Source organism: Mirounga angustirostris, unplaced genomic scaffold, assembly GCF_029215605.1.
Source record: "Mirounga angustirostris isolate CCGP_5_RB_7025 unplaced genomic scaffold, mMirAng1.0.hap1 SCAF_2, whole genome shotgun sequence".
Classification (NCBI taxonomy): Eukaryota; Metazoa; Chordata; class Mammalia; order Carnivora; family Phocidae; genus Mirounga; species Mirounga angustirostris.
Window position 1 is genome coordinate 40479934 of NW_026991710.1, and position 15932 is coordinate 40495865.

Genomic DNA, 15932 nt, shown 5'->3' on the forward strand with positions numbered 1-15932 from the left:
CCCTCCACACCCCTGCATGCTATTTCTCTCTCTCTCTTAAAAAAAAAAAAAGGTTGAAAACTGCATCAGACCATCTTTTACATATTTACTTCTCAATTTCTAACTTTTGGTATAATGTACAGAATACAGAAGACAGTAAGTATCTGCCAAATAAATATTTAATGACAGAAAACTATACGGCTTACCTCTGGCCTTCTTTCGAGTGCTTCTTTAATTATGGGATGCAATTCCTCTATTAGTTCCCTAGAAGAAAAATTATACACATTTTAAATTAATGGCTGAACAGATATAATCTGATGTGCAAATACTAATGTGTAAATACTAATATAATGATGTGAAATGACAAGTGTTAACCTTAATTCTACTGTTTTAAACATAATCCTCATTGTTGTAGTTATAGAAGAACACGTGCACACTGTAGAAAACTGGGAAAACAGAAAAAAATTGTACAGGCCACCTATTCTAATTTGCAGAGATAAATACCGTCAAGATTGGTGTTCCATTGTTTTGCAGCCCACGTGTATTTTATATAGTTGAAACCCTATCAGGTATGAGAAGGTATCCTTTCTTCCTTTAACACTAGCATAATGATATCCACATGCCCTTAATTAGTTCATAATATTCTATAACAGGGTGGGATACCATAATTTTTCTAAACATTTTCATTTATTACTGGTTCATTAAATTTCATCCAATTTTTTTTTAAAGATGTTACTTTTAAGTAATCTCTACACCTAACGTGGGGCTCAAGCTCACCGTCTCAAGATCAAGAGTCGCATGCTCCACCGACTAAGCCAACCAAGTGCTCCAATTTTATCTAATTTTTGATTATAAATACTGCCTCAGTGAACATCTTTGTCTTCATTTCTGATTATCTCCTTAGGATTAATTCTTACAAATGGAATTAATAAGTCAAAGGGCATGAACTTCATGAAAATGATAATTTCATCTTTGCTTATATTCTGATTTTAAACTGAAAATGTGCTCATTGTCGATGATTGGGAAAATAAAAAAGGATAATAAGAAAATAAAATGCATCCACGATTTCATCATCTATAAAACTACTGCAGACATTTAAAGTATTTGCCTCCGGATTGTTTCTTTCTTTTTTTTTTTTTTTTGGATTGTTTCTATTTATGAGAATTTGTTTTTTAAGAAGCTGAGATCATTTTTGTAACCCATTTTTTGCTATTAGCATACTATTTACTTGTCATAAAATAATCCTCCAAAACCTCATTTATGATGAATGCCATTCCACAAATACAGCCCTATTACAATTTGCTAACCTAGTCTCTGTTGTTCATGTTATCTCAGAGATAAAACATCAAACATCACCTTAGATCAAGAGAGGACAATCTCAAAAGAATAAATACAAGGCCCAGCAGGCAACAACAAAGCAGAATCTCAGGCAAAAATGAAGGATTTGCTTTGTTAATATCAAAAACATCAAGAATGAAATAATATATGTACATAAATATTTCTTCTAAAAATAATCTAATTCTCTCGAACAAGAAGGGGAAAAACTATAGTTTTAAGCAACAGACCAAACCTATAAAATAATCACATCATGGTCTAAATAGGTAGGAAAATATTAAAAATTTACGTGGCATTTTATCATTTTTAGAACGTATTTATACACAGTATATATGAGATTTTCATAGTAATTCTGTGAAGAACATTGGGGAAATCTTATTTGCTCAATCAAAATGAAGAAATAAAGGGTCTAATAAATTAAATGACTCGTTAAATGTTAGATGGCTAGTTAACTGGTAAATATCACGACTGATACGAACTGTCCTGATTAGAAAAAACTCTACCGCACCTTCTCTCGAGTAGTGCATTTACTATTTTAGAGCATAGAGAAAACATATGAAGATAATTACCTAAAAGCTCCTGGGTTGGTCCTGCCAAGACCTAGAACAAGGGATTCTGTGATTTCCATGCTCTCAGAGCGCATCATTGGAACTACATGCTTAAACAAGGATGAAGGGGATGGGATGCCAATTATCTGGAAAAAATAGATATATTTATAGCAGCCATTAATGATAGTACATCCAATTAAATAACTTGGCACTTCATCAGTATTTCATCAAGGGCAACGAGGAGATGAAATTTTACTGTGAATGGGACTTCAAAATTCACCTGTGGTGTACATAATCTAAAAACATTAAACATTTGTCCAATGGTTCACCGCGAGTTCGTTAAAAGAATTTGGGTTCTGGGAGTCTCTTAATTTCTTACAGATACTTACCATTACATAATAGGCTGACTTCCTCTGTAGGAGGATATTCTGATATTCTATGTCTTTTGATCCATAAAAATAATTAAAATTATTTCTAAGTCATTGGTGTTTAAGACACCCAGATCTTACTCAGTTTTCTAAATTTTCTTCAACCACCTCATAATATTTTGTGTCACAGCATGAAGACTATTAAGAACTGTCCTTATCAAGTATCATTACATAATTTGGGGAAATTCTACAAAGGTATTTAATTATTTAAATGAGTTTTTTAGGATCCTGAGAAGTGTGAGAACTACAGGAAATCAAATAAGGAAAAATGGGCATGAAAATTCCTTTAAGAAATATTATGATGAGGGGCGCCTGGGTGGCTCAGTCGTTAAGCGTCTGCCTTCGGCTCGGGTCATGATCTCAGGGTCCTGGGATCGAGCCCCGCATCGGGCTCCCTGCTCGGCGGGAGGCCTGCTTCTCCCTCTCCCACTCCCCCTGCTTGTGTTGCCTCTCTCACTGTGTCTCTCTCTGTCAAATAAATAGATAAAATCTTTAAAAAAATATGAATTTAATGAGCATGACCCTCTTTTCACCAAAGAAAAACTATATATAATGGATTCCAACCAGGAATCCATAGTAAGAGGACTCCTTGAACTATTCTCATCATTAGTACAAGTGATACACTTTTCAACCAAACTGCTTTATTGCCCTGGAGAGGAAATTTGAAGACGCTGCCTCACGGTGCCCTTCCGACTCCGTGGCGGCCGGGGACCTTACCTTGGAGTCAATGCCGTAGCCGCTGTCAGGGGTGGACGCCAGCGTCTCGGGAGGGGAGCACCTCACAGACCCCGCCGACGCGGAAGAGGACGCGGCGGCCGCCGCACTGCAGCACAGGAGGAGGTAGTTTCTCCACAGGCCGACGTAGGAGTCACTGCTTGCGGCAGTGTTCACTTTCTTAGCATTGATGGGGCTACTGGGGGAAGCAAGTAATACAACGTGTTCTCAAGGCGGCTTGCTTTTTTTTAACTAAAGCTAAATTCTATCAATTTAGGAAAGACGGTTAACAGGAAGTGTTATTACTACCACTGAATCTCTGTGGAATGGCGTAACACATAAATGACTATTTGACTGAAAATTAAAACACACTGTAGCATCATTTTCATCTGCTATTTTTGTGACTGAAGTTAATACTTTATCAGGCCACATTTTATAACTTATTATACATGCTCAGTGTAAAAAAAACAGAAACAAAAAAAACAACTGAGGGGCGCCTGGATGGCTCAGTCGTTAAGCGTCTGCCTTCGGCTCAGGTCATGACCCCAGGGTCCTGGGACCGAGCCCCACATCGGGCTCCCTGCTCGGCGGGAAGCCTGCTTCTCCCTCTCCCACTCCCCCGCCTGTGTTCCCTCTCTCGCTGTCTCTCTCTGTGTCAAATAAATAGATAAAATCTTTAAAAAAAAAAAACTGAAAACAAAATGAAAATCACCTTTAACCCCACGTCAATATAAGCACTGATACTCTTATACATCTTCAATTCAAATACATACATGTATATAAATACATGAATATATCACCTTTAACTTATAAAAACTGAATAATACTGATTGTATTCACATGTATTTAATGAGTTTTTAAACATCTTCCATTAAATATTTTTAAAACCAAAAAAAATTAAATAAAAATAAACATCTTCCATTAAAAGAATATACTTCTGTGACATCATTTTTTGATGACTGTATGCTATATTATTATAAAGATTATCAAGATTTATTGTCCAAACCTTCAGGTTTTTTTGTCCAAATTTTCATTATTGGACATTTTAGCTAAGAGCAATTTTTCCCTATAATACACAACACTATACATTTGAATATATGCTTAACTATAATAAAGGTTTAATTATTTTCTTGAGTAAATTCCTGAAAATGGAACTGCAGCATTCAAAAGAATAGCTACATTTTTAAGGCTTCTGTCAAATTTCTGTCTTAAAACATTAGACCAATAAAATATGTTGGAATAATTCTATAAATCTTTCCAAACACCAAAATTCTGGTGGGATTAAGGACTGAGAGCAAAACAAAACAGAAAAATACTACTACATATAGTCCTAGGCTTCAATACATTTATATATTAAGATAAGCAAAGCAAACACAGCACTTCATTAATTCATCAACAGTGTTTTATTATTTTAGAAAATACTGTGACGGCAGTAAAACAAAACCAAACCAACCCTGTAAACAATCACTGCCATCATGTGTACCGGGGAAGATATACAATACAGAAATAAATAAAACAATGTCAGATGGTGCCAAGTGTGATGAAGAACAACAGAAGAGATAGAAGATGGTAGTAGGAGAGGCCTTCTAATTTGAAATATGGCAATTAGGGGAAACTAAGATAAGGTCATAAATGTTATTTATGCAAGATGGCAAGTGTCAATTTTCACTAAAAAAAAATACCATCTAATACACAATTCCTGAGATCTACACAGATATACAGTGTGTATACACATACAGAAGTACCAAAAATATCTATATTCAAATCCAAAAGAAGGAATGATTACTCTGGGTTGGAGATGTAAGAGAAGGCTTTAAAAATAAGGTGGAATTTAAGATACATCAGATATCCACATATAGAAGATACAGAAGACAAAAGGCATTCTAGGTTCATGGGAACAAAAACTCATAGAATAGAAACTGTAGACCCATGCAGTGAACTCTGAGAAGTTCTTTTGGGTCCACCATAAGAATATACATAGGTAGCCATGACAGAAAGTATGGAAAAACATATAGACTAGAGCCAAGTTTGGACAGCCTTTCATGTGAGCCTAAGGTGTTAGGTCTGTCTGGGTGTTGGGTTTATATGGGCAACTTATACGATGAGAGTATTCATTCCATGTGATCTGATGAATGGCATACTAGATCAAGTGAAATCAGGAACTCAAATTCAGGTTCAAAAATTCTCTATTATATTTAAGAGCAAGAAGAAATTAATTGCAGCTTATGATGACCTTCCTCTTTATCACATCATCAGTTACTCCAAATTTTTACCATTATCCTCCAAATGAAAATCCAATGTTACTATCACTAATCCCTATCGGCAGATGGCCTTCCTTATAATGTCATCAGGAAAAGACAGGTCACTGAGCTTACTATCTCTTCATGTCACACCCTTCATCTATAAACTTACCTATCTATATCCACATCCATACTCCTCTTCAGATCCTTTCCTTCAATATGGACGGATTCATCAGACACATACTATGTACCAAGCACTGTGCTATTAAGTAAACTAACAATCTGGTCAGACTGAATGACATGAAAAGGATGAAGGCATTATAAGACTACATCCTTTACATCTTTCATCTCCCTCCTTAATACATCAAAACATTATGGCATGTTATTTATTTGTGGAATTTCCAACTTGTATGACTTTTCAAATACATATAGACACTGACAGTCTACACAATTTAAAATTTACACTAGGAAAAGAACTTACTTTATATCAACCTGTGGGGACAACAACTGAAGTCTTGTGTATGCAAACATCCAAGCATAGCTCACAGCTGTACAGCAGTGTTTGGGAAGGTTTTCCTGCTTTAAAAAACTGGAGAGACTTATAATCCACGGGTCTTGGCCTTGGGTCACGTGTGCAAATATCCATATGTGTGATGGACTAATCACATCAAACTGGTGGCTGATAGGAGAAGAGTTCCATTCTGCCAATGTCTGTAAATCTATCGAACTAGGGCAATACAGCAAAGTAGTCTATGTAGAGAAAAAAAACAGCAGATTATCACACATTTTAGTAACTTTCACACGTTTTGCCATACAAATTGCATTAAACTATATGTGGCCTATTGGTAGTTTCTAGAACAGAGGTTCTAAAACAGAGGTTCTAATGAGGCCCAGATGGGTTTGAGGGAGTATTGAATTCCTGAAATTGCACATAACATTTTTTTGTGTATGTGTGTACATGTGTTGTTCTGGAGAAAGAGTCCATAGCTTTCATTAGTCTCACAAGGATCTATAAACCAAAAAGGTGAAGAACCACAACTTACGTAATTCATGTAGGAACAGGCAACTTTCATGGGCATACTAAAGCCGCTGGGAACTGAAAAATGGACGATTAACTTTATGCTGACATGCCCTAAATACGCATAAGTAGAACAGACATGAAAATGGACTCCGCCAGAGGCACATACTGTTAAATATTTGTTCAACGATATTCTAAGCTCTTATACTGAAGAGATAAAGATTTACCTTCAGAGCAAATTATGTGTCATTTGAACAACAACAACAACAAACAAATGGAGTCTTAAACTGAACAGAGGCTCAATTCACTCTATCAAGTCAACAGATATGTACAAAACACCTGCTATGAGGCAGGCAGGGCTTTAAGCACTAGACAAGAGTCATTCACTATTCTTTTTGTTGGCATAAATCATAGTTAATATTCAAAACAGAATTCTTTAAATTGTACAGATTTATAATCATCACTTAGGTTTATAAAATTTTTTATTATCTCCCTCGGTTATACATTAAGTTGTAGAGTTTTAAGAGCCAACTGTCGGGGCGCCTGGGTGGCTCAGTTGTTAAGCGTCTGCCTTCGGCTCAGGTCATGATCCCAGGGTCTTGGGATCAAGCCCCACATCGGGCTCCCTGCTCGGCGGGAAGCCTGCTTCTTCCTCTCCCACTCCCCCTGCTGTGTTCCCTCTCTCGCTGTGTCTCTCTCTGTCAAATAAATAAATAAAATCTTAAAAAAAAAAAAGTAAGAGCCAACTGTCACACAGAGAGCACAGAAACCTTGTCCATGTATTCCAAATGGGAAGAAAAAATTTCAAGAAATAAAGTTTGATAGTTATGTTTACGTCCATCTTGAAATCCTGATGTATGACCTTTCAAAAAAAATCAAACTATTCTTAGTTGTGTGTGCTGACAAAGTGTTTTTCTTCATCTTACTGAGTCAAATTACTTATGACTTGGGCATAAAATACTTTCCAGTGCATTAAATTTATAAAGGAAATTCATATATGTCTGTCTAAAGTTCCAAGACTGAATAGCATGAAATCATTCCAGTTACCTGATCGGCCCCAGTGAGATGTATGAAGCTCTCAAGAATGGATGGGCTCAGCCTGTCCATCACATCGATGGCTAATTCATCATCACCCTATAAAAAAGTATCATATGTCTAAAAATATTTAGGAATGATTAAGAAAAGTAGCCAAATCTAAGAAAACATAACAAAATTCACATTAGTACCCTTTGTGACAAATGGAATTGAGGGCAGGTGGGTTAGTTTAGACCCTGTCAAAAAGACTTTGTCTCCCCGCCGCGTCGGGACCGGAGTCTGGTGCGGAGAGCCCCTTGTCCCGGGAAACGGGGCGCAGCCGAAAAGGGGGCCGCCCCCTTGCCCGTCACACAACGCACGTTCGTGGGGAACCTGGTGCTAAACCACTCGTAGACGATCTGCTTCTGGGTCGGGGTTTCCTACGTAGCAGAGCAGCTCCCTCGCTGCGACCTACTGAAAGTCAGCCCCCGACACAGGGGTTTGTACAAAAATTTATTAAAAAAAAGACTTTGTTCCTTTGTTATAAAGGTAAATTGTACCTGCAGAGTAGCAACGGAAATGTAGTAAGAATGAACAACAGGAGAGTTTTTACGTACTTTCACTAGATAATTAAATGATATACCTAAATCTTACCTTAGGTATTTCCAAAAGTGCAAACAGAGCCCGTATTTCTCTAAGGACACTGACGGCTAATCTCCTAGTGGCAGGTCGACTGCTACAGAGAATGACGAGTGCAAACCCTTCAACCACATGGAATACACTGGAATACGGACTCCTTTCCAGAGGAGGGGGATGAGACGCTCCATTAGCCACACCATGCTTGAAAAATAAATAGAGGTTAAAAATAAAATAATATGTGTAGACATTCCAGTACAACCATTAATAAAGAGTAAAACAAATTATATCAATTACAGCTACAGGTCTGCCTGGGTTCAAGCAATTTAAATAATATTTAATTTATAAAAATTTAACAGTATACGCAGAAGAAAAAGCATTTATTTGGCAGTCTAAATATGAATTCTGTACTGAATTTCTACCATTCTCTGGCTGCTTTGTAATCTTGGAGCTGACACTGTTAGTCACTCTTGGTCTAACATTTCTTTGTGGAAAATGAGGGGATTGAACTGGACCATTTGAACTCAAAGTGTAGACCAGTAGCATGGCATCATCTAGGAGCTTGTAGGAAACAGAGATTCTTAGGCCCCTGGTGATTTATTCCCCCCCCCCCTTTTTTTTAAAGATTTTATTTATATATTTGAGAGAGAGAGGCAGAAGGACAAGGAGACTCCCCATTGAGCGGGGAGCCTGACGCAGGGCTCGATCCTAGGACCCCGAGATCATGACCTGAGCCTAAGGCAGACTGAGCCACCCAGGTGCTCAGGCCAATAGTGACTTCTATGCTCACTAAAGGTTGAGAAGCTGGACTGATTTAGATGATTCAGCTCTAAAATTCCAAGGTTCTAGGACAATCCATTATATAAATCAATAATTTGAGCACCTTTCATGTTAAAGAAACATACAGATTGTATATGTGAAGCAGGGACTAGTGCCATGGGTAAAACAATCAAATAACTCAAATGGAATACTACCAAAAATTATTATTCTATCAGCTTTAAATGTATTGGAAATAAATGTAAGCAAGCATTGCCTCTAGTTTCTGTGTTTATTCTAAACCTAATTGTTACCTAAGGAAGAAGGTTGGAAAGGTTGGACACACACTGTATTTAATATCTGAACTATAGGAAGGTTCCGTTTAAGGGATTACGAATACTTCCAAAGTAAACAAAACTAAGCAAATGTTTAGTTTTAACTTTTTAGTGTTAACCTTTATTAACACCACCGCTGTTCATTTACCACTGACCACACACAAAGGGACCATACAAAAGAATTTGGTACCTGGGAGTCTTGGTTTTTGTTATGCACTTGGGTTGCTTGTTTCCACTGGTTTATTAATTGTACCAACATCTTTACAGCATTATCAAGAAGCGTGGGATGGACATCAGTCACTTCACGAACAACGAAATAAACAAATCCTGAAAGCACATCCTCCCGCCAATCTGGAAAATCAAGCATTAGTGCCTGGAGGGTATTGAAAGCCAGAGCACGCAGTTCTTCATCCATATGAATTGTGAGCCTACCAAGAACAAAATTCCATTAGCAAACCTCAAAACCTTCCAAGTAGTTTTATCATCTAAAACTTAAAACTAGAAACTTAAAAAATATGTCCTCTTCACTGATTCCTAAGAAGTCTGAGGATAGGAACCAATGTTCACCTTTTGTATATATTCACGCCTATGTTATTCTATATTCACTTGTTTAAATTCACATATAAATCTACTAATAGTAGTTGGTATTTACTATAATTCAGATAGTAAGTTTGATAATTAAAATGCTGTACTGTAAAAAATACAGACTGACAGAGTACATTTAAAAAATTCTTTGATCCTTAAAATGCTTGCTGTATGTTATCTTGTAATCAGTCAAAAATTATATCCAATCATACAATATCTTAGCACTATCTCTCATTTGTTTAGTCCTTTATTATCACTGGAAAGAATATGATTTATCTGTCATTTTTTTCATGCTGCTGAGGTTACAGTTAAATATAAGATGGCTGATTGTAAACAAGAAAATTGAATAAACCAAGATGAAAGCAATTTAACAGAAATAATCCTGAAGCATGAGAGTAAATTTTGGAGTAACATCATAAATAGGGTGAACCTAGAAAAAAAATAGGAAAAAAAAGTGTTGATCTAACACAGAAGTCCCTAAAGAGACTTCGAGGAGAGGCTACATAAAATTACCTTCTAAAGATATCAAAACAATAGGAAGACATGAAAGTAATATTAGCTAAAGGATTTTACCAGAACATAAAGCAGAAAATGATAAACAAGAAAAACCATAAAAGACGGTTGCAGTAGTGAAGCTACCATTATATAATACTCTATGGGCAACAGTTTCTGACTTGGGGCTGAAGAGGATTTCTTTAGTGACTGCCCATCAGGACACATACATCAGAGTTAGGAGGAGCCTGAGTGAATAAGCTAAGTAGCTAATATTACGAATATGCCACAATGACATGCTTAGGAAGCTGCGAGGGTGGAATTATCTTCACGGACAGAGGAGGAAAGCTGTGTGCTTTAGGTGGAAGGTGATATCACCGTCTTCACCCCGCTGAACTCAGTTCTGGTCTTCACTAAGCCAACCTTCAACTGACAGTGAGACCGAAGAGAACATCTATTACAGCTCGACAGACTTGGAAGTAAGCCACGGATGAGCAGCAGCAGAAATATCATGCGGGGCCAGATTCAGGCTCTCTAGCCCAGTGTTCTGTCTCTGATAGTGGCCCCAAGGGAGGTACTGTGGAAGAACAGTGACTGTCTCCATGACGCTCACTTTAAAGATGATTTCAACATCCCTTAAATCCCCAAAAGTATACGTGTCCATCTTGCCCCTATCTGTGTAACTCGGGATATACCCTCAGGAGTTAACCACCCACTGTGTAGAGAAAAACAATATAGCCTGGCCAATTTAAGGCAGAGGAATTAACTTTTCTTAGACATAGCTTACAGGTTTACAAATGCATCTTTGTTTTGTTTACTTGCTTTAATTAAAAAACAAAACAAAACAAAACCCCAAGATTTAGAGATCGTAATTCCAAAAGATAAGAATGAGGGACAAAATAGAACAGACCCTAGAATCTTCCTTTCTGCTGAAGTAAATTAGTAAATGAATTTCTTGCTTTTACCTCATAAGGGAAAGAAGCAAAGCAAGTCACAAAGCTGTCATTCACTGATGAGATGTCTGCTGCCTTCACTAAGCTCCCCAATCCCTGCCCCTTATGATGCAGTTTGTTTTTGGTGGGGGGTATGGGATCGCCATCCACAAAGGTGTGCAGGCGAGTTAACTTAAGGGGAGGAGTAAGAGTACAACTGAGGAAGAGCTGTTTACTGTTTTTCCAAGGAATACCATTACAAATCAGTAAACCTCTTTTCCTTCCCTAACACTGACATGAACTTTGTAACTCTTCAATCCAATTCACAGCAAAAATTAAGAGAGTGGAAAGGGATGAATTGATCTCATGGTGCAAAGTTTCAAAGTAACGCCTTTTCTGCCCTCAGAATCCTAAATGGAGAAGACAAATGCCATTCTGTATCTTGATGGCAACCTGCAACGGTTAAGGATAGGGTAGTGACGGGTGTGTGAAATGCTAGGTGTTTTCGAGGAGGAGGTAAAGGGTTGCTGAAGAAGTCTACTAGCTGTTCGCGGTGAATTTAACTCAATTCTTGGCGATAAGTGCCTGGCAACCAGTAAACATCTTTCAATACAGTCAAGTACCCCTGTGGTGATACTTGGTCTTTCATTTAGAGCAGAGGCCAGCAAACTACAGCTCAAGGGCCAAACTGCAGGGGGCGCCATGGGAACACGGCCACGCCCCCTCCTTTACAGGCTGTCCTCCACTGCTTTTGCGTGGCACTGGAGACCGTGTGACCTGCACATCCTAAGATATTTCCCATTGGGGCCTTCACAGAAAAATGTTTGCTGACCCCTTATCTACAGAATCCCTAAGTCCACCAACAAAAAAAGCAGCTTTCAACAAGCCTTCACCTCAGCTTAGAATTAGTTTTGGGAGCAAGTATTTAAATTTGGTTGGCATGGTATTGCTTATTTTATAAAGCTATGACAAACCCAACAGAGGAAAGAGAAGCAAAAACTTGAACCCAACAGGCTCTGCGATAGGAGAAATTAGTGACAATGAGATCTGGTCACCAACCTGGGTGTTATAGGAATGACTGCAAGAGTTAACCCAACAGCTCACTGCCCAGGGGGTAACCCACACATCTGCTAAGGAATAATGCCTTGCCTAAATTCTAAGAAATATGCTAGATGGAAGGCTAGAAAATAGAAAAATAGGATTTGTAGAGGTATCCAAAAGAACTTTATAAAGTTAAAAATGAGTGGGGAGAAGGTGTTTAACAAAACATAAGACAAAATGGAAGTTTAGAAAGTTTATCAAATAAAAGGAATGAACATGCCTTTATTACTGTGTTCATGAGAACAATAACAGGGGTGTATTCAAAATTTAAAGGGACTGAAAGAGGTAAAAAGTAACATAGCAAAGAGTAATTCTCATTTACCTTGCTAACAGTTCAATGAGGTCAGTTCTGCTCATGCCATCAGGAATCAACCTTGGAATAGCAGCAATACAAGTCCTAAACAAATCAATTTTGGGTTTTCTTTCCCCCCTGAAAAATATATAACAGGATTTAGTAAGTTTATTAAATGTGCTAGATAATGAAAGCAAAGTTGGAAAAATAATTATAGAAAATAGGAGTCTCCTTCCCCTAAAAAAGTTTAATGTATTTAATATAAAAAGAATTCATACAAATCCAGTAAATAGTCATCAGTTTATAAGTAGACAAAAGAATAGAGAGATAATTCAGGAAAGAAAACACCTCTAGCAAGCAAAAAAGATTTTCAGTAGTTGGAAAGCCACAGGAACTATTATGTTTAAATAATAATATTTAATTATTTAGAATACAATTATTTTAAATTAAAATTTAAATATAATTTAATCAGAACCTAACCTTTAATAAAGAATATTTAATTATTAAACCATAATAAATAATATTGATATTATTAAATAACCAAACATTGGTTATTTTAGGAACCTACAAAATTAACCAAAAAAATGTTTTTCATTTAATATTATACATTAAAAAGGGTCTTAAAAAACAGACATTCTCATATTCCACTGTTGGTACTATTTTCTTTTTATTTTACTTCAGGATATACACAAATACACACAAATATATATATTTAAACTTCTACATAATTAAATGTCAATTTTGAAAATCCTGGTTCCTTCAGAGGCTTGATTCAATTTATTTCTACTACATTTTCTTCTAGTTATTCAATGATTTTTAAAAATTTTAAATATCTTTTTTTTTTTTTTTAAGATTTTATTTATTTATTTGAGAGAGAGAGAACGAGAGACAGAGAGCATGAGAGGGAGGAGGGTCAGAGGGAGAAGCAGACTCCCTGCCGAGCAGGGAGCCCGATGCGGGACTCGATCCCGGGACTCCAGGATCATGACCTGAGCCGAAGGCAGTTGCTTAACCAACTGAGCCACCCAGGTGCCCCCAAAATTTTAAATATCTTCTTAATGCACTGGTTTTTGTTTTTATTTTGGTCTATATTTCAAGGTGAGGATTTTAGTTTATTCTGTCCAAACTGTTCTTGAGGTGGCCTAAAAAATTCTCAGGTAGAAAAGAATTTGGATGTTTAAGCATTTGGGGTCAGTATTCATTATAGTGGCAAAAGCCTTGCTACCTACTTTTAAAGATTTTATACAGTCAGTCTTCTCTTTAAATGGTTCCAATATGCATGAATTCAGTTACAACAATTCAGTTAAATAATAGTTTCCCTGCTAGCTCAAGAGCCCATAAATCACTGTGTAAATAACAGATTACATCATAATCCCTGACTAATCATGTCACTTTTTTTATTTAAGTTTTATTTATTTAAGTAATCTCTACATCCAACATGGGACTCGAACTCATGACCCCTACAAGAGTCGCATGTTCTTCACTCCTTCACAGACAGCAAAGCGGTAACTGTGTTGCTTCCTTGTCCCCAGTGATAAACACAGGTGACATTTTACAAACAGGGATCATCAGAAGAGGAAACTGGCCAACAGAGATTTAAGTGCAGCAGTTAGAGGAAAAGCAATATTGCTGGAGGTGAAATTCGAATCAAACATGAATGGTGTTACAGAGGGAACAGCCGGCAGGGACTGTTGATGCCGCTGTGTTTGCAGACCGCACATTACAGCCAGGGGAAGCTAGTGAGGGCAAACTCTGTCACACAGGAAGGAAGGAGGTTGTGGCAAAGAGGACAGAGACTTTCCAGAGAAAGGGAGGCAGAGGGAAAAAATGTCAACACCGGAGAAGTTCTCAGAGATGTTAGCATATGCTATTATATAATAACTCTATATTAATTAAATTGAGAGATCAAATATGCAGTTTGGTGTTTGAAAACCTACAATGCAGATATTAACAGCTAAAAAAATGTCCTCCCTTATTACAGGATATGTAGATACTAGCAAATAAAACAAGTTACTGCCGTACAATACATCCTCTGGAGGAGAAAGTCCCTAACAGATAAGGAAAAAAGATGCTGGGGTGACAAGCCTGGGGCTGGGGGGGCAGGGGGCTGAGGTACTGTTTCAAAAAAACTACTCACATTATTCCCCTCTGTACCTCTTGTTACCAGGAGATTTTTAGGTTTTCTTTTTTGTTGGGGTTCTGGAAATAAGAGTATGTGTTTGACTTACTAAACCAACCATATCCACATGTGTCAAGGATAATCAGGATTTATCTATCGGTCATGGAACAAGGATAGGGCCTTGTCACTGGCAACTACACTGAGATCCAGGAGGACTTTTGCTCTCTATACTCGTTTGATAGCACTTTAAAGAATAAAACTGAGCACGTGGAAGGAATCACTGTATTAAAAACTGCAGCAGATGGCAATATGGGACAACTCCAGAGGAGACAGGAAGGAAGCAAGAATGAACCTCTTAACGAAAACTGAAATAGCAATGAAGAGAAATAGTTTACTACATACGTAATCATGTCTTCGGGCTCCTTATTGGACATCTGCACACTAGTCATACACATCGGTCTCCCAACTTCTTTGTCCAAATGTCTGAGAATGCTATCTAATGCTTTACGCACTTGAGGATAGTACACTGACATTCCTAGGGGAAAAAAACCTCACAGTTATGTCAGAAATTAGATAAAGAATAGCCGTACTTTCCATAAAAAATAAAAGCCTATCTTTAAAGGACATCAGCTATTGTTGTCACCAAGGAAGGAATTTCAGCTGTGATATACTCTTCTCCCTCATGATCAGCTTCAGTATATTGGAGAGAAAGTGTACAACTCATGCACAGAACTAAAATTACTTTGAAGGAAGTACAAAATACAGTAAATATATCATGTAAGAAAATAAAGACTGAATTGGAAGACTCTTAATATGAAAACTTATAGGTATTATCAAAACTGTATTCACTTTTTGTATCATTCTGTACTGGAATAACCATATTAGACCAACATTTTCATTTTAGATTTGATAACAAACTTTTTTTTTTTTTTAAGATTTTATTTATTTGTCAGAGAGAGGGAGCGAGAGAGAGAGAGGGAGAGTGGCAGGCAGAGGGAGAAGCAGGCTTCCCGCTGAGAAGGGAGCCCGATAAAGGACTCGATCCCAGGATCCTGGCATCATGACCTGAGCCGAAGGCAGACGTTTAACCGACTGAGCCACCCAGGTGTCCCGATCACAAATTTTTTCAAAAGAATATTAAACTGTATCACAAAGCAGTTTATTTGGCCCAGTTAACACTAACCTATGACTTTTGCTTCTTCATCTGTCAAGGTTTTGTTGAGAAAAATTTTCTTGACACGAAGAGTGTTTCCTGAGGGAAGAATAACCCCTGTCGTGGGCATCGGTGGCTCCCCATCCTTCTGCTGCAAGCTGTCTGCTATTACAAGGAAGACTCTGAGGCCTATGTTCATTCTCTTCAGGGGCAAAAAAAAAGTTTCAGAATGAAATCAAAGTGTCAGAAAATATC

At 37.3% G+C, this 15932-nt stretch overlaps 1 protein-coding gene across 9 annotated transcripts in view; it reads right to left on the minus strand.

The window, feature by feature from the left end:
- FRYL (FRY like transcription coactivator) overlaps window positions 1-15932 on the minus strand; it is a 259892-nt gene that overhangs the window by 78319 nt on the left and 165641 nt on the right. For all 9 annotated transcript variants that reach the window (XM_064584457.1, XM_064584461.1, XM_064584460.1 and 6 more), the window contains 10 exons: window positions 15708-15879; window positions 14927-15059; window positions 12436-12543; window positions 9194-9431; window positions 7931-8116; window positions 7310-7396; window positions 5726-5994; window positions 3008-3203; window positions 1884-2008; window positions 186-243 (listed from right to left, as the gene is read on the minus strand). In XM_064584457.1, coding sequence (XP_064440527.1) covers window positions 186-243; window positions 1884-2008; window positions 3008-3203; window positions 5726-5994; window positions 7310-7396; window positions 7931-8116; window positions 9194-9431; window positions 12436-12543; window positions 14927-15059; window positions 15708-15879 — 1572 coding nt within the window. The remainder of the gene's footprint in view (window positions 1-185; window positions 244-1883; window positions 2009-3007; window positions 3204-5725; window positions 5995-7309; window positions 7397-7930; window positions 8117-9193; window positions 9432-12435; window positions 12544-14926; window positions 15060-15707; window positions 15880-15932) is intronic.